The 21,327-nt window shown below is 44.5% G+C and overlaps 1 protein-coding gene across 1 annotated transcript in view; it reads left to right on the top strand.

Moving 5' to 3' along the window:
- Nucleotides 1-838: 838 nt before the first annotated feature.
- The window catches only part of LOC124795843 (facilitated trehalose transporter Tret1-like), a 58,860-nt gene continuing 38,371 nt past the window's right edge, over nt 839-21,327 (top strand). Inside the window, exons 1-2 of the mRNA XM_047259925.1 lie at nt 839-1,141; nt 13,532-13,936. Of these exons, the coding sequence (XP_047115881.1) occupies nt 839-1,141; nt 13,532-13,936 (708 nt within the window). The remainder of the gene's footprint in view (nt 1,142-13,531; nt 13,937-21,327) is intronic.

The following is a 21,327-nucleotide window of genomic DNA, read 5'->3' as shown; positions in this document are numbered from 1 at the left end:
AAAGATATTCTGATATACTATGTGCACACGTGTGTTATTCGGTCCAGCTGCCATACAGTTTCTATAATTAAACAGGACAGGCTGATAAACGTTTTATACGTCCACGTAAGGTGAACACATCAGCTTGGGGTCACTACCGTCTGAGAAACGATGTTGACTGATATTAGTGTGAGGCTGAGTGAATCCTGTTCTAGACCTCTGTACCTCTGTACTCCAGCTACTTCTAGTCCCGAACCAATCGTACAGGATGACACAGAAGTTGCAAAGTGCCCATTAGTAACTCTAGGGTGGCAGGCACAGACGTGAGTGGTTACGATGTGTTTGGTGCACAATACGACGGTTTTCTCTCGTGGTGGCCAGACGTGATCTACCGGCACCTTGAGGGGTATGCCACCCTCACATTCTCACGCATATCAACATCGGGCCAGTGTCACATCCCAGTGGCCCACAGTACTGGAATTTGCACAACCCGACCAGCGGCAACTGGAGATGGCAGTGAGGCCCCTTTCAAACTACGTCAGGTTCTTACAACGCTGTCTCACGGAGCTGGCATCTCTGTTGCTTCAACATCTAATGCTGTTCACACGCCTTATATGCCATACCAGGCCTGGTAACAACAATAAACGCGAACAAACTAACGCAGTCTGGTGGGCATTCTACCTGTCACAGAGAACTGCAGCTCTAGCCACTGAACTACCTGCCGGTAGTGTGCACGAGTACAGACTTATACTGACATCTGATCGTATCTTCTGGTTGATTCACTTGTAATGTTAGATAGTGGAAGTGATGCTGTTCATATAGTCATGGAAAAAGTGTTTTTGCAGCCACTTTGGCGTACATGACTTCGGGCATGTTCATGGCGTGGAACGCGCCGGTGATGCCGCGGCTGCAGCAGAACACGTCGCACATCGTGCTGACGGCGGACGAGGCGTCGTGGATCAGCTCGGTGGGGTCGCTGGTGGCCGTGGTGCCCAACTTCTTCACCGGCCCGCTCGTGGGGGCCATGGGCAGCCGCAAGCTTCTGTTGGCGTCCGCGGTGCCCTTCTTTGTGGCTTCACTCTGGCAGCGCTTCGCCACATCCTTTGGTGAGCTACTCGCCACCATCGTCATCTCGGGATTCGGCATCGGCATTGTCATTCCGGTGAGTACCTGGCACTGCAGGCTAGTTACCTGGCGCGTAGCGGTTTTCACGGTCACGTTCATATCTACTTTACAGGGTGCAACCAGATTCCCGTTACAGACGTTGAGGTCTTGTACTGGGGACCAAGACAGTTAAGTTTAGCACGGGAACTCATGTCCATAAATGTATAGTTTTCCCGCTTACGCAAAATACCACAACACACGTTCATATCTCCCACATTTAGGTGCCACTGACTAGCTTATTATGTGCGTCAGTCATCGATCCCTGATGTCTCAAGTCCACTACAGATTTTGTTTACATGTCATTCAGTTGAGTTTGTGTTCTGCCCCGCCGGCCGGGGTGGCCGAGCGGTTCTAGACGCTATAGTCTGGAACCGCGCGACCGCTACGGTCGCAGGTTCGAATCCTGCCTCAGGCATGGATGTGTGTGATGTCATTAGGTTAGTTAGGTTTAAGTAGTTCTAAGTTCTAGGGGACTGATGACCTCAGAAGTTAAGTCCCATACTGCTCAGAGCCATTTGAACCATTTGTTCTGCCCCGAGAGGTTTTTACCTGCTGTTTTGCTTGTGGTCTTTGTTGTTCATACTGTACTGCTGTACAGTAGTCATCACTCACTGTAGTGCAAAATACAAGCTGTACGTACACTTCAGTTTTAGTGTGTTACTGTTAACCACGGTGAACTACACGTTTCCGGAACACGCGATCATGATGTTAGTGTACGGCGAAGCAGGGTGCCGTGGGAGGGCTGCTCGATAGTTGTATGCGAAGCGTTTTCTAGATGTTTGTACTCCCTCTTTGCTATGACGTAAAATCGGCCCTCAGAGGTGATTACATTCACCACCATGAGGGCCGACTGTGGCTTTTCACGGCGGCGCCGCACATCCGAGTTGGAAGTGGCTGAACGCCATGCAGGAACCGACGATGAATACCAGAAACATAGCAGATATATTAAATGTGGATCGACGAACTGTCTACAGTGTTCTGCACGAGCAACAGCTACACCCATACCACCCCCTGAATGTATGCACTGCAGCCACAGAATTTTGAGTCCACTTCTATGGGTGGCTCTTGCACCACTCTGTGGACGAGCCCGATTTCTTGTGACGGATCCTGTCCACGAATGAAGCCAAGTTCACCATAGAAAGTATTCTTAGTTCTCACAACAGTGATGTGTTGGTATGCTGTGGATCCACAGGTGTTTCAGGAGCGATACAGTCTGAAGATTTGGGCAGGGTTCCTGGATGAACTTGTGATTGGGTTATATCTTCCTCCACTACATCTCACGAGTGCCACGTACTTGCGATCCCTTGGCGGCATATTAGATGATCTCTTTGAAGATGTGCTAATGCACGAGCGATAAAATATGTGGCGTCAGCATGACGGCGCACCACGTCATTTTTCACGTGTGATATGAGATCATCTGGCCCAATGATTTGATCACCAGTGGATAGATTGTGGTGGCCCTATTCTTGTCCTACACATTCTCGCGAACTGAACCCTCTAGATTTCAAATCCTCGATTTACGAGACCCCCGTGCTATCCGAGGAAGTGCTACTGGCGCGGGTTTTGACTGCGGCGGATGCTAGAGGTTTAGAGATTAGTGATCGTGTATACCAGAACATGGTACGGAGGTACCGTATCTGTGTTGGTGTCGGTGGTCGTTACATAGAGCCTACTTGTAAATGGACCTACACGACAAGCAGCAATAGTCAAACAGTCACAGAGCAACGTGCGTTGAGCTATTTTGCGAGTAGCAGAAAAACGGTACGTTTAAGGACGAGAGCTTGTGCTAAACTTACCAGTATGCGTCTTTGTCCCCACTACAAGACTTCAACATCTGTAAAGAGAATTTAGTTACACCCTACATATTTTTTCTTTGTTCACGAAATTCAAACCTCCAGAAGATTCTCACATCGACAAATGTCGTGTGTTTATTTGTACTTACCTTCTGGTCGTTGATTTCTCCGAGATTGCAGCTCCATGGCTTGATATAATGTAGCATGTTTGTATATTACCATTAATTATCAGTACCATAATATTCAATAAAATCGATTAATCGGAATCACAGTCCGCCTCCGTAGCGTAGCGGTAGCGTTACTGCCTATCATGCAAGGGGGCCCGGCTTCGATTCCCGGCAAGGGACTGGGAGTGGTGTGTCCTTCATCATCACTGACACGGAAGTCGCCGAAGTGGCGTCAACTAAAAAGACTTGCAGTACGGCGGCAGAATCCCAAAGGGGATATCCCGGCCAATAAATGCCATACGATTATTTCATTCATTTTTTTTATCGGAATCACACTGTTAGTAACACTCTGCAGGACTGTGCTCAGCTGCCATCTTCAACTGAGATGGCTTCTTCTATTGTGGTGACATGTGACGTCATTCCTAAGACGATCAGGTCCTGTGGAAAAATGACAAATTGTGTTATGTCTTAAGACAGTTTTCAATAATGCTGAAAGCCCATTTTCAGTACGATTCAGTGGACCAAAGTAGTACTCGGGGAACATTACAGATTACCTGTTATGTTTGACTGAACTGAGTCAACATGGGTGAAGAAAGACTAAAGACATGCAGGACGAAAATCTCTCAAAATAGTAAAAAGTAAAAACAGAACGTGTTTCATGTGTACATCAAAAGACTGAATTTTGGTCATACAGGTAGATTAAAAATTTGGGTTTCTTCCCAGGGCAAAATATTCGTATCTCGTTAGTTATCGATGCATTTGTATCGCATTACAAAAAGAAACTGTACTTGAGAACTAACGTTTCGGCCACAGTTACAGTGGCCTTCTGCCTCTGCATCAGTTGATTTGAGTGGCCATCTTCTGCGTATACAGCAGGCCAAGGCCACAACCGCGGCCGAAAAGTTGGTTTTTTCAGTGCAGTTTTTCTACATTATGGCGCGGTACCGTATTCAGAAAACTTTTATGTCAAGTAACTCTGGCCGCGGAAGCCTACGCAATTGTACAGGGGGAACAAAAATTCGCGCACTCGGACTTCGCAGCGAGATTTCTCACATACTAGCAATGTAAAAATGTCTCTCACAAAATTGCGTCTTGCGCATATTTCCAGCAGTAAATGGACGTTAAAGATTGGCAATCTGGCAACACTGTAATCACATGTACCGTAGCAATCCCTGTCAGCAAATAGCAGTAGTGCTGTGCAGTTAGTGCAGTGGATAGTGTTTTGTTTTAGCATGCAGCAGGTGGAGTGTTCGACTCTGGGTCGAGGCGTATTTGTTTTTATTTGCTAAATGTAGTCTGCATGGTACGGAATCTGCCGTCTTAATCGTCATACATCGATTACAGTGGGTCTTCTACAAAACATTTGCACCTACGAACTACGAACACAGAAATAGAAGGACAGTCGTTTTCAATGGTCAGCTTTAAAAGAAGCCTTTTGCACATCGTGGACACGAACTGTTTCGCACCACTGCATATAGTAGATTCCAAACCTGTTCTGTGTATATTTTCCTCAATGGTCACATCGATTAGTACCAACTGTTATTCTTGTCAATTTAAGGTACATTATATTTCATTAGGGACTTACGCATTCGTAAGCATGTCGTACTTTCTTTTTGTGCTATTCGAAACAGTGTGGCAGACGAATGTCGTACACAAACGACAAATATGTGGATATGCTTCAGGTCCTTGGTGCATCTGATAACCGAGTTCGTGAACGTGCTGCTAGATATCCTGGTCGACGTTATCCAGATAAAAATGAGTTTCCTCGTCTGCAGCTTCACCTTCGGGAGACAGGTTCTCTCCTCCCACCATCACGTGACAAAGGTCGTCCACCAGACTTGCCGCACTCGAGCTACTGAGGGAGCCATTGCGGAGGTCATACACCAAGAACGCCGGTGAAGTACACGTAGCTTAGCAATGCAGCTGCGTGTCTCGCAACGTACGGTCGTTCACGTGGTGCACGAGCATGAGCTGCACCCCTATCATTATTCCTTAACACAACACCTACATCCTGCAGGCTGCCGTCTGCGGATGCAATTCTGTGAATTGTTCTAACAACAACAGGAAGCCAACGACAACTTCATAAACACTGGAATATGGTCGGATGAAGCAGCGTGTTCAAATTGCGCAATGTCCACCATTGGCGTGACGCTAACCCGCACGTCACACGCGACTGTGGATATCAAGTTCGCTATGACACCAATGTCTGGCCCGGAGAGTTGGGAGACTGGAGTTTGGGTACCTACTTATTAACCGACCGGTTGACTGCACGAAATACCATGCATTCGTCTCGAACTATATGACTGACGCGCTGGAAGATGTCCCAACTCATATTCGGCAGTGGTTATGGTTCCATCACGATGGTGCTCCTCCACACTTTGGAATTAATGTGCGACGGTGTTTAGACAGAACATATCCAGGACAATGGCACTGGCGAAGAGGTCCAGTTGTATGGCCTCCGCGTACACCTGACCTAAATACACTGGCTTTAATCCTGTGGGGGCACTTGAAGGAGCATGTGTGTTCTACTACGCCGATACATGTGGAAGAATTGATAGCGCGTGTTCATGCTGCTGTTGTATTTGTGGATGCTGCCACATTGCCAAGAGTCCAGAGCTGTTCGATCCAGTGGGTCGTGCAATGTCTAGAAGTGCTGGTGGGTCGCATTGAACATCTGCTCTGAGGACAACGTATTCGTTTGTGTATATCATGCAGTCATTACTATGGAAATTATTATTGGCACTGGTTGCTAACGTGTTACTTCTGAATGGACATACTGCATATAGTATAAATAACTAGCAGATGTTGAGTTATTTGACTATGCAATCATCTTTATCATCTCGAAATTGATATTGTTTTTGTAGTTATTCTGTCCCATAGCGGGTCATTTGCTTCAACTGTCTATTTCCCACTTGTCTGACCACGATTTTGTTATGTTCACCGTTAAAAAACACTTCTATGTAAATGACGGAGACGTGTGGCTTAAAAAGAGTGTATACAACAGTATTATATTGCAGAATGAAACTGACAAATAAAAACAAATACTCCTCGACCCAAAACCGAACCCTCAACCTCCTGCATGCTAACCCAAAACGCTATCCAATGCACCATCTGCACAGCGCAGCTCTTTCTTTCTGACAGAGATAGTTATCGTACGTGGGATTACAGTGTTGCCAGATTGCCAGTCTTTAAGGTCCATTTGCTGCCGGAAATACGCACAGGACGAAATTTTGTGGAGATATTTTTGTGTGGTATCGTGCTGCGAAGTCCGAGTGCGCGAATTTTTTTCACCCTGTGTAAGTAGTATTAATTACAGCCTGGTCTTTTGGATGTAACATATTACATGTATCGAGGTATTTCCATCTTGTACATGACTTTGATACATCAAAATATTTTTTTTAAAAATTAATATGTAGTTAAAAGAAAGTTGGAGACTTATTAAGTATTTGTATAATACACACTAAGACAAAAAATAATGCCGCACCACGAAGGGATTATCCGAATGGGACGGAAATCAGTTTTATGTGATGAAAACTTACAGAAAAACAAATGATTACAATTTCAGAAAAATTGGATGATTTATTCAAAAAAAAGAGCTTCACAAATGGAGCAAGTTAATAATGCGTTGGTCCATCTCTGGCCCTTTCGAAGCAATTATTCGGCTTGGCAATGGTTGGTAGAGTTGGTTGATGTCATATTGAGAAATATAGTACCAAATTCTGTTCAATTGGCGAATCACATCGTCAAAATCATGAGATGGTTGGAAGGCCCTGCTCATAATGCTCCACACTCGATTGGGGGGAGATTCTACGACCACCCTGACAAAGGTAGGATTTGGAAAACACGTAGACAACCAATAGAAAATCTCGCCGTATTCGTGCAGGCGTTATCTAGCGGAAATGTAAGCCCAGGATGGCTTGCCATGAATAGTAACAAACGGGGCGCAGAATATCGTCGACGTACCGCTGTACTGTAAGGATGCTACAGATGATAACCAAAGCGGTCATGTTGAGAAACAACATGGCACTCCAAACCATCAATCTTTGTTGTGGGGCAACATAGTCAGGTTGGTATCCCACCACTGTCTAGAGAGTCTCCAGACACGTCTTGGATGCTCATCGGGGCTCAGTTCGAAGCGGGTCGCATCACTGAAGACTATTCTACTCCTGTCAATGAGAATCCAGGTCGAAGAAACGAGTGGAGCAGAAATTATGGGACATACCCTTCTCTTCCAAACCATAACTTCTAACAGGTATACCAGAAATATACTACATCCTTACTCAAAGAATTAACACTAATGAAAATATCTTCCGTTACTTCATGCTGAAAACTAAGGGAGCAGGGCCCATCAATGTGTCTGTAACTGTATTACTAGGTGATTTGAATATGCGATATTTTTTACAGTTGTACGTAATAGGAACATTCCATAGCACGCAGAAGAAGTTTCTTCACGAACTGTTTTTATTTACGTATCTTTTACTCGGAATAGTTCTAAAGCCCCGCACTGTTAAAAGTTCATGCAGTTACCCAGACGGGTTACCATTTTGGAGCCACAGTTTCGCTACTACAGACGGAAAAGTGGTACCGTACCGAGACGATAAGCTTAATGTGACTAATTCAGTCTTTTAAAGCGATTTAGAGATTACTTGACGACTTAACCTTGCGCATCGGGGTATGTACTATTTTGCATTTTACATAAAAGGAACTTCGTTATCGTCTAAAGGCTTCAACACTCAAACTATTGATCTCTACTGTTGTTTCCTTCGTAAGTAACATTGAATACCTGTGATATTCAAAACTTGCCGTCGATTAAGAGTTTTAGAGGCACTTAATTGCCTTTCCCTCAGATAGGAGTCTGTGGAAAGCTACTGTCTTTCCATCTCTCTGTTAGTACAACAGCTGAGATATGGCAGATACAATTATTTAACCGCAACTCACAATGTCACCAGGTTTACATTTCTTTCGGGTGTTTAATGTAAACGATATTTGTACAGGAAATGTTTGCAGCTTGTTCAGTTGCTGCGAGAAGAAAGTCACATGCGGAATCGATATAGCTTGAAATTAAACCGTCTGCATTCAAGAACGCAATTCTGCTACACAATGAGTTATGCTATTCGCATCGCCTGGTAGCAGAAGTTGTATTCGAATCGCTTTATTACAACCGATGCGCGAGGTGCATACGTGCTTAGACTACCGCCTCAGCTGCAGGACGAATACATTTCAACGCCAAAAATCCAACTGGTCAGTACCGTGAGATATCAGTTTAGCTTCTAATTGCGTTATCGAAGGCACTAACCACGAAAAAACTGGAACATTTAAATATTATGATGCGTATGTAAGTCGTCACTTGCGACGCTATGATGTTACAGCACACAGTGGTCACTATTGTACTTGGGCGTGCGGATTCCGTGGCCGACGGAAACTAGCAGACCGTTATTTACTTTTTACTGCTCAAACACAATCGACCCCCCACTTACGCTATCAGGTCATGAGTATCCAGACACCCTTATGTAATACGGAACATCACTAGATGTTAAGAGAGGAAAAACTACCATTATGAAATGAGGCAGGGAGTATTTTGTTGTATTCGTAAGTGTAGGAGCAGTAAGAGTGGAATGAGTCGATCAGATGAGCTTAGTGACTTCGAACATGGATTAGTCACTGGATTTCATCTGTTTAATGAATCCATCACCGATATTTCGACCCTTCTAAAATTGTGTAAGTCAACTGTTGGTGATGTGATTGCAAAATGGGAACACGAAGGGACTACCAAAGCTAATTAAAGGCTAAGCAGACCTCACTTACTGATGGACAGGCACGGTCGAAGATTGCCAGGATGGGCATTAAAAATCACATGAAAAACAGAAAGTCACCAGGAGGAGGATTAATTTTTATAGAACTGGTTAAAGCAACACCGTCAAAACTCTTTGAGATATTGGCAGTGATTTTTGACAAATTCCTTAGAGGTGACGAAGCCACAAAAGTGTGGAAAAGGGTAACAATTACTTCAATATTTAAGAAGGGCTACAGGAGAAATTGAGCAAACTATCGTGATATTAGTGTGATGCCACCCATGGCGAGAGTCTATGGCCGTATCCTAAAAAAGAGGATAGAAGAGGAAATAACTGAATCTGAAGAACAAAATGGATTCAGATCTGGTCGCTCCTGTTCTGATGGAGTATTTACCCTCACAAACCTAGTGGAGAAAAGGACAGCAAGGGGTCTGATGACCCTTGTCTTTGTAGAACTCCAGAAAGCTTATGACACAGTTCCACAGAACAAGCTATGGGCAAATCTAATTGATAATGGCGTGTCACCGAGCTATGTGCAAGCTGTCAGACTCCTCTATCAAGGTTGTACAGCAATGGTAAAAGTGAGAAATCAACTATCTCAAGAGTCTGAGGTGACAAAGGGACTACGCCAGGGATGCACACTCGCCCCTACAGTCTTTAAGACCTACCCAGACGAGGTACTAAAATCCTGGAAAAGGAAATGCGGAGGAATGGGTATCCCCATAGACGATGAGATTTTGTTCACTTTATTTTTTGCTGACGACCAAGTGTTAGAAGCTGGAGATGAGGAAGATGCAAATTACACGCTCCGCAAATTAAAAGAAGAATATGAAAAATGGGGTCTTGTCATATACGTATCTAAAACAGAATATCTGAAAGTGGGAGAGAATGCTGTTAACGACTTACAACTCGGTACTTACACTGCTAAGGGTGTCATAATTTTAAGTACCTGGGAGTGACACTGTCGTCCAATGGTAGAAGTATGGATGATATAAACAATAAAATTGGCCAGGCAACCGAGCCATAAAACAGCTAAATGGTATTCTCTGGAACAAAAACATAACGCACAGAACAAAACATACCATCTACCACACAACTATTGAAAGTATGACAACATATGGTGCAGAGTTGTAGGAACTAACTCAGAAGCAGAAGGATCGCCTGCTGGCTGTCGAGATGGATTTCTGGAGTCGGAGTTGTGTATATTCCAGGGTTGATCATATTAGAAATGACAGGATCAGAGAGGTTATGAATGTCGAAAGCACAATCTTAGACTACATAGGTAGGAAGCGACTACTCTGGTATGCTCACTTAGCGTATGCTAGACACAAGATGGCCAAAACGTGTATGGCAATGGACTTCACACAAAGAAGAAAACGCGGTAGACCTGCGAGATGCTGGAAAGACGACGTCAATAAAGCAATAGTGGCGAGAGATCTTAATGAAGGAGACTGGAATGACTGTGGACGGTGGAGATTGGGATGCGAAAGGCCGCGGCAGCCGTAGAAACCTCGCTCATACATACAAATCAGAAGACTGACTTCTCGTGAGTTCCAAAGTACTATCAGCGGTCCAGCTAGCACGACGACTGTGCGTAGAGAGTTAAAAAACAATGGGGCTCAATAATCGAGCAGCTCCTCCGGAGCTACACATTTCTGTAATCAGTACTAAGTGAAGCTGTAGGTGGTGTAAAGCGCGACGTCATTGGACAGTGGATGACTAGAAACGAATAATTTGGAATGATGAATCATGCTGCACTTTGTGGCAGTCCAAGAAATGTTGTGTGTATGTGAATTTCTAAGGGACCAAACTGCTTAGGTCATCGGTCCCTAGACTTACACTACTTAAACTAACTGATGCTAAGAACAACACGCACACCCATGCGCGAGGGAGGCCTCGAACCTCCGGCGGGAGGGGGCGCGCAGTCAGTGACATGGCGTGTGACAGTCCGCTGGAAGGGTTTGTATTTGGCGAATGCTTGGAGAACGTTACCTGTGAAAATGTGTGCTGCCAGCAATAAACTACGGAAGAAGTGTTTTTACTGTATTGTGGATGTATTTCGTCGTTGGGTGTGGTCAACGTGCTGCGCTTAAGAAAACGTTAAATGCGGAGTGTTAAGGACGCTTTTGGTAGCAGTGTGTACTTCGTACAGTAGAGGAACAGTTCGGAGACGATGGTTCATTGTATCAGAATGACAATGTATCCTCTCATAAAGCAGCGTCTGGAGGCAATGGTTTGTGGACAGTAACGTAGCTCAAATAGACTGGCGTTCCAGAGTCTTGATCTCAACCTAATGGAGCGTCTCTGTGATGAGTTAGAACGTCGATTTCGGTCCAGACCCCAGCGTTCGCCATCACTGCCTTTTCTGGTTTCGACTGTTGCGGAATAATGGGCTGACATTCCACCAGAGATTCTCAGATACCTCACTGAAAGTGTCCACAACATAGTTCAAGCCACCATAAAGGCGAAGGGTGGACGCAACTCGTATTAATGTCTACTAATGAAGTCTGGATATTTTTGATCACAATCTGTATACCAGGGGTGTCCAACCAGCGACCCGCGGGCCACATGCACCCCAAAGCAAGTATCAATGCCGCCCAAGAAGTGAGCGTCCGTCCGATGGTCCTTAAATATTAGAATACTCGTCTTCTTCGCATGTGGTGCAGGTAATGTAAAAGACTGGACGCCACTGGTACATATCGTCAACGCTGTACCCTACTGTGCAGCGGATTCATCCGCTATATTGCATATAGCTTGAGAAACGATCTCAGCAGGTACTAATAACACGCCATGGTGCTGCAAGATTTTAAACCCGAAATAAACGAAGATAGATCAAGAGCACGTTATTGGTTTTTACTAAAGGCTATCGAAAAGTCTACAAAATATTTTCTTAGTTAACTTTGTTGTAGAAGTGTTCCTGTGTTAATCTACTACAATATAATTTACCTTATAGTATCTAGGCAACGAATTGTTAATTAAATGGGAAAAGCAACGCAAATGGACCTCTTATCCATGTTGTGAAATATCAATGACAGACCGATGTTGTTCTGAAAGCCTGCATCTGCTGGCCACCTACAGGCCACGTGAGCGGTCTCGTCTGCTGTGCAAATTGCACAACGAATGTTGTTGCCACTCAGTTAGGGACTCATACCTCCTTCCACGTGACTCCTGTTTTTAATGCAAATTATAATATCTGAGACTTGGAATAAAATTAATCGCTTCAAGTCACTTGTCGTGCTTGGATGGCTCATTTAGTAGAGCATTTGCCGCGAAAAGCAAAGGTCCCAAGATTGTCTACCTCCAGCACGTAGTTTTAATGCACCAGGGATTTTGAGATCATCGCACACTCCATTGCAGATTGAAAATTCATTCTGGAAACAAATCTCACGAACTGTGGCTAGGCCATATCTAGTAAGATATGCAGGAAAACTGCTGTAGTGTTTGGAAGACACAAGTACAGCTCTGAGTGCGGGTCGTGAGTCATGCTTGGACAGCTCGCTTGGTAAAGCAGTTGCCCGCATGAAGCACAGGTCCCAAGTACGAGTCACTCTCCGGTACACAGTTTTGATCTTCCAGAAAGTTTATTTGAAGTTGGCTTGTCGGGAGACCCACTCTGTTTGAATTTAGGGAACAATTTCTTAAAATAAATAGTACATACCAGCTCCATGCTCTAGCACTGACGGCGCAGTCAGTGCTGATTGACTGCTGTGTCTTCTTTTGCCTTTGGCGTCATTCGAGTGTGATATGAAGAGGGATGTGATCGGTACATCTCTCTCCCAGCCAGTGTCAGCTTCACAGAACTTGGTGCCGCTGCTTCTCATTCAAGCAGCTTCTCAGTTGGCATCATCACGGTGAGTGGACACAGTTCCAATCCACTCACCGAGAAAATTTCTCAGTTAGTGTTGGGAACTGAATCCAGTCCTCCACGTGCCGGCCGACTCACGGATCACTCAGCTACTGAGGTGAACAATAAATAGGAAACAAATAACCTAAATACATGATTGTTGCTTCTCGACTCAGTTTTTTGTGGCTCTAATGTTTTTAGGCATTCAAGGCTGGGCACACCTTTGGCTCCCATCAATAGTGGTCAATGGTTGTGCCTGACACCAGCGTATGGATGGTCTCCCACCGGCAGCATTCCACTAGACCACGTACAAAGAGCTACTCTGGCTCTTCGAATCCTTTGTTGCTTGTTCATGCATCACACTACATTCCACTTTTCCTCCAGCCTTGACGTCATTTTTGAACGTAACCGCAATAACTAACATTTAACTTGTGTCTAGTTAGGTAAGCCGCTCCATCGGACACTACGGTTTTTCTGAAAGATTTTGCGACTCTTGACATTTCGCTTCCAGGAGGATAGATAGTACGTGACTCCAGTATCGTCAATGGAGGACCAGCTTCCCCTCGCGCTACCAGCAGGTTGATGTTGTTCACTTTGTTGCGACTCCACCAGTAAACAATACCGGGAGCTGTCAAGTACCAGTGAGTCAAGTTTGGCGTGATAGACCCACACAGGTAACAACGCTCTCCTTCGCCCAGAACTATCAGAAGCCAGATAAGTTATTTTAATCACACTGTATTGCAAACAGATGAAACAGAAAACTTTAAAACTCTGTGTGCTGCTTGTTGGCAGGTGAGCCCGCAGTATCTGGTGGAGATTGCAGAGGATCGCATACGTGGGCTCATGGTCTCCAGTTGTGTGGTCATGATGGGTATCGGCAGCATCCTGATGAGCAGCGTGGCACCCTACGTGGACTTCTTCACGCTGTGCGAAATCATGCTCGCATTCCCCGTGCTGTTCGTGGTGACCTTCTGGTGGATGCCCGAGAGCCCGTACTACCTGGTGTCGAAAGGCCGCACGGAGGAGGCGACGGAGGCGCTGATGCGGCTGCGCGGGAAGGACCATGCCAAGGATGTGGATGGCGAGCTGCAGCAGATCCTGCGCTCTGCAGAGCAGCGCGACCAAAAGGGCGGCAGCGGCATCGCAGAGGCGTTCCAGGAGCTGCGGAAAACCTCTGCGGCGAGGAGGGCGCTGCTGGTGCGTCTGTACTGCTCCGTCTTTCCGCACCAGTTTGGTTACACAGTTAACTCACATTAATTTAAACGTACTTGATTCACGAGAATACTAAAGAGAACAAAAGAAATAATGCAAGCAACTAAGTTGGAATCATCTCATACAGGGTGTCCCAGAAATGTTCCAACAAACTTCGAGGAGTTGAAGAGAAACAAATCGAGCAAAGGAACCCACGTCCAGAAACGCCATCCAATGACACTTCAGAGTGTCGAAGTTATAGGCGCCGGTACCTTGCCACTAGGTTATCCCCTCGTCAGCAAACGTGACATGGTGCACTGGCGGACCATAGGTGGAATGTCTCGCAGTAATGGTTATTAATCGGCGATCGTGACTAATTGCCACGATAGACAGTGGAGAAGATGGAGCTAGCTGCTGTGTAGAAACGCCTTGTCTCCTATGACTGCTGTGGTACCATTGCACCATCGATACGACACAGGGGGCCGTCGTCACTGGAGACTCCAAAGTTGGCAGCGCGGTTGCATTGGGCTTCCACCAGTGGTGGTTACTGCAGCGGGCGCCGGCCAACCCCGAATGACGCCAGGGCTACGCCCCCCATGCGTCCAGGGCGTAAGACTCAACCGCATGTAGAGGCACCCTCTGCAGCGGCATTTACTAACTAGTTGGTCTTCTGGGCCCAGCCAGCATAGTCCATGACTACACCAGGGGAACCACTTAGCAGTACATTGACGTAGATCGCCATTAAGTGTTTATCTCGGCCGTGCGGTTAAAGGCGCTGCAGTCTGGAACCGCAAGACCACTACGGTCGCAGGTTCGAATCCTGCCTCGGGCATGGATGTTTGTGATGTCCTTAGGTTAGTTAGGTTTAACTAGTTCTAAGTTCTAGGGGACTAATGACCTCAGCAGTTGAGTCCCATAGTGCTCAGAGCCATTTGTTTATCTCACCTCAGAGAAGTCAGCTTACGGCTGGAACAGTTAGCTTTGTGGAACTTTGACTACAGTCAGGCGCAATTGAACTGTTTGCACAGAAACATACAATTGTGCATGTTCACACCATCAGTATGCCAAGGACTTCAGTGTATATGCTGGGTATTCACAATATAGTTATTTTAAGGTGATGTATGTTTATTCATTCCACGTTTGATTTATGCTTCAGCTCCTATGCACATTCCTGAACAGAACTGTATTTTGTACACACATCGACCACTCGGACACATATCGTTTGGCGCCTACACAATGTGTCATAACAACTGTGATGCTATCTTGCTTCAGGGAAGGCCGTTTTGGACATGGGTTTCCATCTGCAGTTTATTTTTCACCTGGAACTCTCTAAAATCTCCAATGTTTATACAGGAGAAAAATAAACTGCAGATGGAAACCCTTGTCTGAAACCTTCATCCACCAAGGCAACAGAGAATCGCATTAATAGGAGATGCGGTCTGTCTATGAAGCAGCTAGCTCCATCTTCTCCGTTGGCGATTGTGACCATCAGTCGTGATCACTGAATAACAAACAGCCTTGCGAGATGTTTCGCCTGCAGTCCGTCAGTGGACAAAGCCATGTCTGCTGCTGAAGGGGTAGCCTAGTGGTAGGCGCTGGCACCTATAACTTGGCGCTCTGTGGCGTCGTTGGATGACGCTTCTGAACACTGGTTCTCACCCTCGGTTTGTTCCTCAAGACATACTCTACAACCCCTCGAAGTCTGTCGCGACATTTCTGGGACACACAGTATAAATGTCAATCAAATGTCAGTCAAATGACAGATGGAAAAAAGTAAGTAAATTGTTTATTATTTCAAAAGTAATGGCAGTAAGTGTTAAATATGTATATCCCACTGTGGGGCAAGATGGTCAGTTCCTTCATGGAAAAAGTCTATGATCGTCTGCAGAACTATGATTATACTAGGTCTGCACCTCTTACTCCAAAACAAATCGACAGCCACGAATGTCTTTCTTCAGGGCTCCACAAATACGGAAATCACATGGTGAGCATGTGTAAGGGCTTCATAGGGAAACTTCTGCGACGTAGTGGAAACAGGCACGCCAGCACTGGGATAGTCATGAAGACCTTTTCCTTTGAATGCAGCTGCCCGCTGCTTATTGGCTTTCTGGGCAAGACGCCACAATTAACGCACAGTGGTACGTGTACACTTTGCAAAAACTGAAGCACGCCAACGAATCAAAACGCCCAGGAATGTTGACGGAAGGCATCATTCTGTTGCAGGATAATGCACGTCCGTATGTTGTCAAGGCTGTTTCGATTACGCTGCAGATGTTTCACTGCGAAGCCCTTACAGATCTCTCGCCATGCGGTTTCCTTATTTTTGGAGTTTTGAAGGAAGACATTCGTGGACGTAGATTTCCTTCGGACGAAAAGGTGCGCACCTGGGTAGAACTATGATTCTGTGGGCAACAGTAAGCATTTTCCCATGAAGCCATTGATCGCCTTTTCTCACAGTGGGGTAAATTTAGTAATAGTTATGGAGACTACTTTTAAAATAATAAACAATTTACTTATTGTTTTCTGCTGCCCCTATTCATTTGACTTTACACAAAATATTACGCTGAAAGAGAACCAAAGACTGCATTTTATTTACAGAACAGAAGGTGCAACACATTTACTAAAGAGACTGCATACACCACGCTTCTCTGTCTTGTTCTGGATTATTGCTGCGCAATTTTGGCTGTTACTAGACAGGGTAACTGGAGGACCTAAAAACTTTGAAGAAAGGTAGCTGGTTTTGTACTAACTCAAAATAGGGGAGAAATTGAAGAAAAGTAGCTGGTTTTGTACTAACGCAAAATAGGGGAGAAAGAGTCACGGATATGATAATTATTTTGACTGATCATCATTATAACAAACGCATTTTTCGTTTTGGTAAGGTCTTTTCAGGAAATTTCAACGAACAAATTTCTCCTCCATATTATTAATTCCCACCTACAGAGGGAAAATGACCATTGTGATCAAATAAGAGAAACAAGAGCTTCCACGGAAAGATATAGATTTTCATATTTCCCATGTGCTATTTGATAGTGGAATGGTCGAGAAATAGACTGAAAGTACTTCCTTACATCCTCTGTCAAAACTTATGTGCGAATTGTGGGGCAGTCATGCAGTTATTTAGATGGAGCTAGCAAGAAATGCTTTGAAAAATAACGACGGCTCTTATCTGATATCGTTAAACATGTTTATTTGCACCAAGACTGTAACACAATTGCCTAACTGGAGAAAATTTTGTAGATAGGTACCAATCCGCATTATACCTCAGTTCGCAAATAAAGTAAAACACAAATGAAAAATTCCTAAACGAATTCAGTTCAGTATTGACTGAATAATATGTCTGTTTGGATGGCCATCATTTGCAGAGTTTTTACATAAACATTATTATTTGCGTCCTTTATCTTAAGTGCACTGCGACAGCTTAGTTTCGCTCCCGCTACATCCATTTTTTCGGCTGTTTGGAACCCTGATTTTCTTTTGCTGAATATTGTTTTACAGCACTTCGCTTTACTTTCGTAAAATTTTGCGTAAGTTACCTTCTAACAAATTTTACTGTGACAAGAGCTGTTTTGCATTCAGTGTATTCATTTGTTTCTTGTTCGTGTTAGTAGTACCTCCTGTTCTTCTTTCTTCGATGAATAACAAGGTTACACATCCAAATTTCGTATTGTTTCATTTCATGGACACATCAACAACAGTTTTACTTACACACACACACACACACACACACACACACACACACACACACACACACTGCATTTTGAAGAGAAACTCTGAAAGTTTTTTTTTTTTTTTTTTTTTTCGAACATTCCATATGCGAACCATGAGTGACCCGGCAGACGTCAATACGGTAATCCAATTCTTGCCATACCCGTACCAGCATGGCGTCGACTGTGGCAGTCGCTTCCCGCACAACAAACCCGTCGTAATGAATTTGTTGTGCCAGTGGTAAGTGGCCTTCCGTGTTGATGGCTTCTTACCGTACTTGGTTTTAAGCATCCGTTGAACAGCTGTAGCACATTTGTTTTTGTCGAACTCCAACACACAGAAATCTGCTCCGCACCTGAACTCGCCATGTTTGTGACTAGCGCTGTCTATCGTCAAATTACCAAACCAAGCGGTGGTGGTATACATGAAAAAAAGTTTTGAGGTTTTCTCTTCACAATGAAATATGTATGATATCTGTAAAATGTTTGGTTGTTGTACAATAAAAGTGTTCCCGGACTTTATAAATATACTATATATCCATGTAGCCAGTTTTGTTATGGTAGGGGGCTAGGATATGGGAATAGTAAGGCGTTGAGCGTAAAGAAAATAATTTTTTAAAAATAATTATTTGTTTACCGCAGAGATCTATCTTACAAGTATCAAAACGAGTAAAATTCGCCCTCCACAGTGGGAAAACTTTTGATCACAAGAATCAATAAACAGAAAACAAATATTTAGATTCTGATAAATGTACAAGAAATTAACAAAGATTTTATCAACACATCCTGTAATAAACAGAAATAGATAACTAACACTTTAGGTGCTATACACGTTTGGGGAGCAGTTAGTGAAACCACAAATGAAACATAATTTTTAAAGGCAACAAATGGTCCCCGTCTGTGAACCATACCTAACAGTACGTTAAAAAATCTATCAAAGCAAATCAATGAAACCACTAATGAGAAAATTTGAAACAACAGCAAATCTTACACGTCTGTAAAGTAATCAGTGAAATCATTAATCCAAAGATTTTAAAAGGGAAACTTTTATACACGTCTCTGAAGCAGACAAGGTTGAAAATGCACCAATAGTGCAAATTACAATTAAGTAAAATTCTGACTTGCTGTAAGTAGGCTAATTTAACAGACTTGCAGATTGTGGAATGCGTTACTGCCTGCTTTCGTGCGTATAGCATAGAACCAGTATGTGTTCTGAAGACATATACTCAAAACGCAAATCAGATAGCAAATGAAAGACCTCACAAGTCTCCCCCAAAATGTTACAGAAATAGAACACGGGCGTTAAACTTGAGTGTAAGTTTTTAGCTTCAGCAATACAAAATGTTTAAATTTACAAGTGCACTCACAAGTAGTGCCATGCGAGAATTACAGTCAAATGAGTGTTAAGGTTGAATGACGTTCAGGATGCCAATCCTCTTTTGATGCATCGGCCAAACTGCGGCCAGCAGGCTGATCGGCCAAGAACAACAAAAGAACACTTAATGGCGACAGAACAGAAGTTAGTTTCGCGAACCGTCGCTACCACATTAATGTCTACCAGATATGTAGCTCACCGTGGTTCCTGCACTAGGCCGAAGTCAATTATGAACGACGTAGGTTGCCACGTCCACCAACCAAGGCAGCAGGGAACTCGTCAAGACGAACTGCAGACTGTGGCCTCGTCACATCGTAGACAGAGTAAGGTCCCAATTCTTCAGTATGCGAAGGTACGGTCTGCGATGTAAGTACACGTCATCGCAAATCACGATTCCAAGTACGGCTCCGTCCAACGGCCAAAGTTCCCGCCGACCTCCTGAGCAGACCCACTAGCTTCGAGCTGTGAGCGGGTTTAAATTGTCGTCGCCTTGTTGCAAACGCGCCACCACAGGGGACAACCGAGAAGCCGTAACTTAGCAACGCAGCCAAAGAGGTTAAACGAGCACCAGAATCGATACCAGGGCGCGCGGAAGTTTCACTTTGTCTAACGACAAAATTGTCTGTTTTCCATATGTGATTGAGGAAGCGGAGGGGGGGGGGAGAGGGTTGAATCCGTTGTGGCACACCATCAATGAAATCGCTGGTGGAGATTGTCCATTTTCTCAATGTCGATTCTGCGTAAGTACGTGGTTGTTGTCGATGTTCAAAAACAGCTCATTTCAGTTGACTCCACACATTACCGATTGGATTCATGTCCAGCGAACAGGCAGGCCATTCCACTTTGATGACCATAGCGCACTGAAGGAATGTGTTTACAAGAATGGCAAGATGAGGACACGAGTTGTTACCCATCAAGATTTTCCGCCACAATGTTGGCGTTACGGTCCCACTATTTGTTGCAGAGTCTCGTCCTCCTACCGTAGAGCAGTAAGATGGCCATCAACAACGAGGAGAGGTGTACGGTGGCCCCATCTAATGACACCCAGAACATCACTCCACGATTATTTTGTTGCACATATGGGACACAGATTTAGAGGCGTCTGATATTACCGGATGCTCCCAAAAACGTTGCCTACGATTATCAGGGTACAAAAAAATCCGAGTTTCGCCTGAAAACTGCACTCAGCGCCAATTCTGGGACGTACTTTCTGCTTGATTTCTCACCCTCCATGATGTTGTGGAGTACAACGTGTAGCCCGCCACGGTAGTTGGCAATGGGGGTTCGTATCATGCAGTCGTCTCTTAAGAGTTCTCTGTGGAACATGATGTCATGTAGGCTCTCTGAAAGCCGATTTCAGTTCTACAGCAATCAGCACAGGGCTCCTTTGACTCCAAAGTCGTACGTGTCGATTATACTGTGCACCTGTCGAAAGTGGACAGCTTGTGCGGTCTAAGTCCTCAACATTACTTTTCAATTGCAACCGATTTCCTGTCCGCATCACATCACTTTGTCTCCTGCGCACACATCGAGCAACTTCCCTGGTTGAACACTTTCTGCCTCTAACTTGATGATGTGGATCCGATCACCAACAGCGATTGTTCTTCGTGGTTTGGTGCGTATTCATTCTACTCTTCCATGCTGTTGTTGTTGTTGTGGTCTTCAGTCTTGAGACTGGTTTGATGCAGCTCTCCATGCTACTCTATCCTGTGCAAGCTTCTTCATCTCCCAGTACCTACTGCAACCTACATCCTTCTGAATCTGCTTAGTGTATTCATCTCTTGGTCTCCCTCTACGATTTTTACCCTCCACGCTGCCCTCCAATGCTAAATTTGTGATCCCTTGATGCCTCAAAACATGTCCTACCAACTGATCCCTTCTTCTAGTCAAGTTGTGCCACAAACTTCCCTTCTTCCCAATCCTATTCAATACCTCCTCATTAGTTACGTGATCTACCCACCTTATCTTCAGCATTCTTCTGTAGCACCACATTTCGAAAGCTTCTATTCTCTTCTTGTCCAAACTAGTTATCGTCCATGTTTCACTTCCATACATGGCTACACTCCATACAAATACTTTCAGAAACGCATTCCTGACACTTAAATCTATACTCGATGTTAACAAATTTCTCTTCTTCAGAAACGATTTCCTTGCCATTGCCAGTCTACATTTTATATCCTCTCTACTTCGACCATCATCAGTTATTTTACTCTCTAAATAGCAAAACTCCTTTACTACTTTAAGTGTCTCATTTCCTAATCTAATCCCCTCAGCATCACCCAATTTAATTTGACTACATTCCATTATCCTCGTTT

Source organism: Schistocerca piceifrons, chromosome 4 (genome assembly GCF_021461385.2).
Source record: "Schistocerca piceifrons isolate TAMUIC-IGC-003096 chromosome 4, iqSchPice1.1, whole genome shotgun sequence".
Taxonomy (NCBI): Eukaryota; Metazoa; Arthropoda; class Insecta; order Orthoptera; family Acrididae; genus Schistocerca; species Schistocerca piceifrons.
This window is presented reverse-complemented; position numbering and strand designations above follow the sequence as displayed.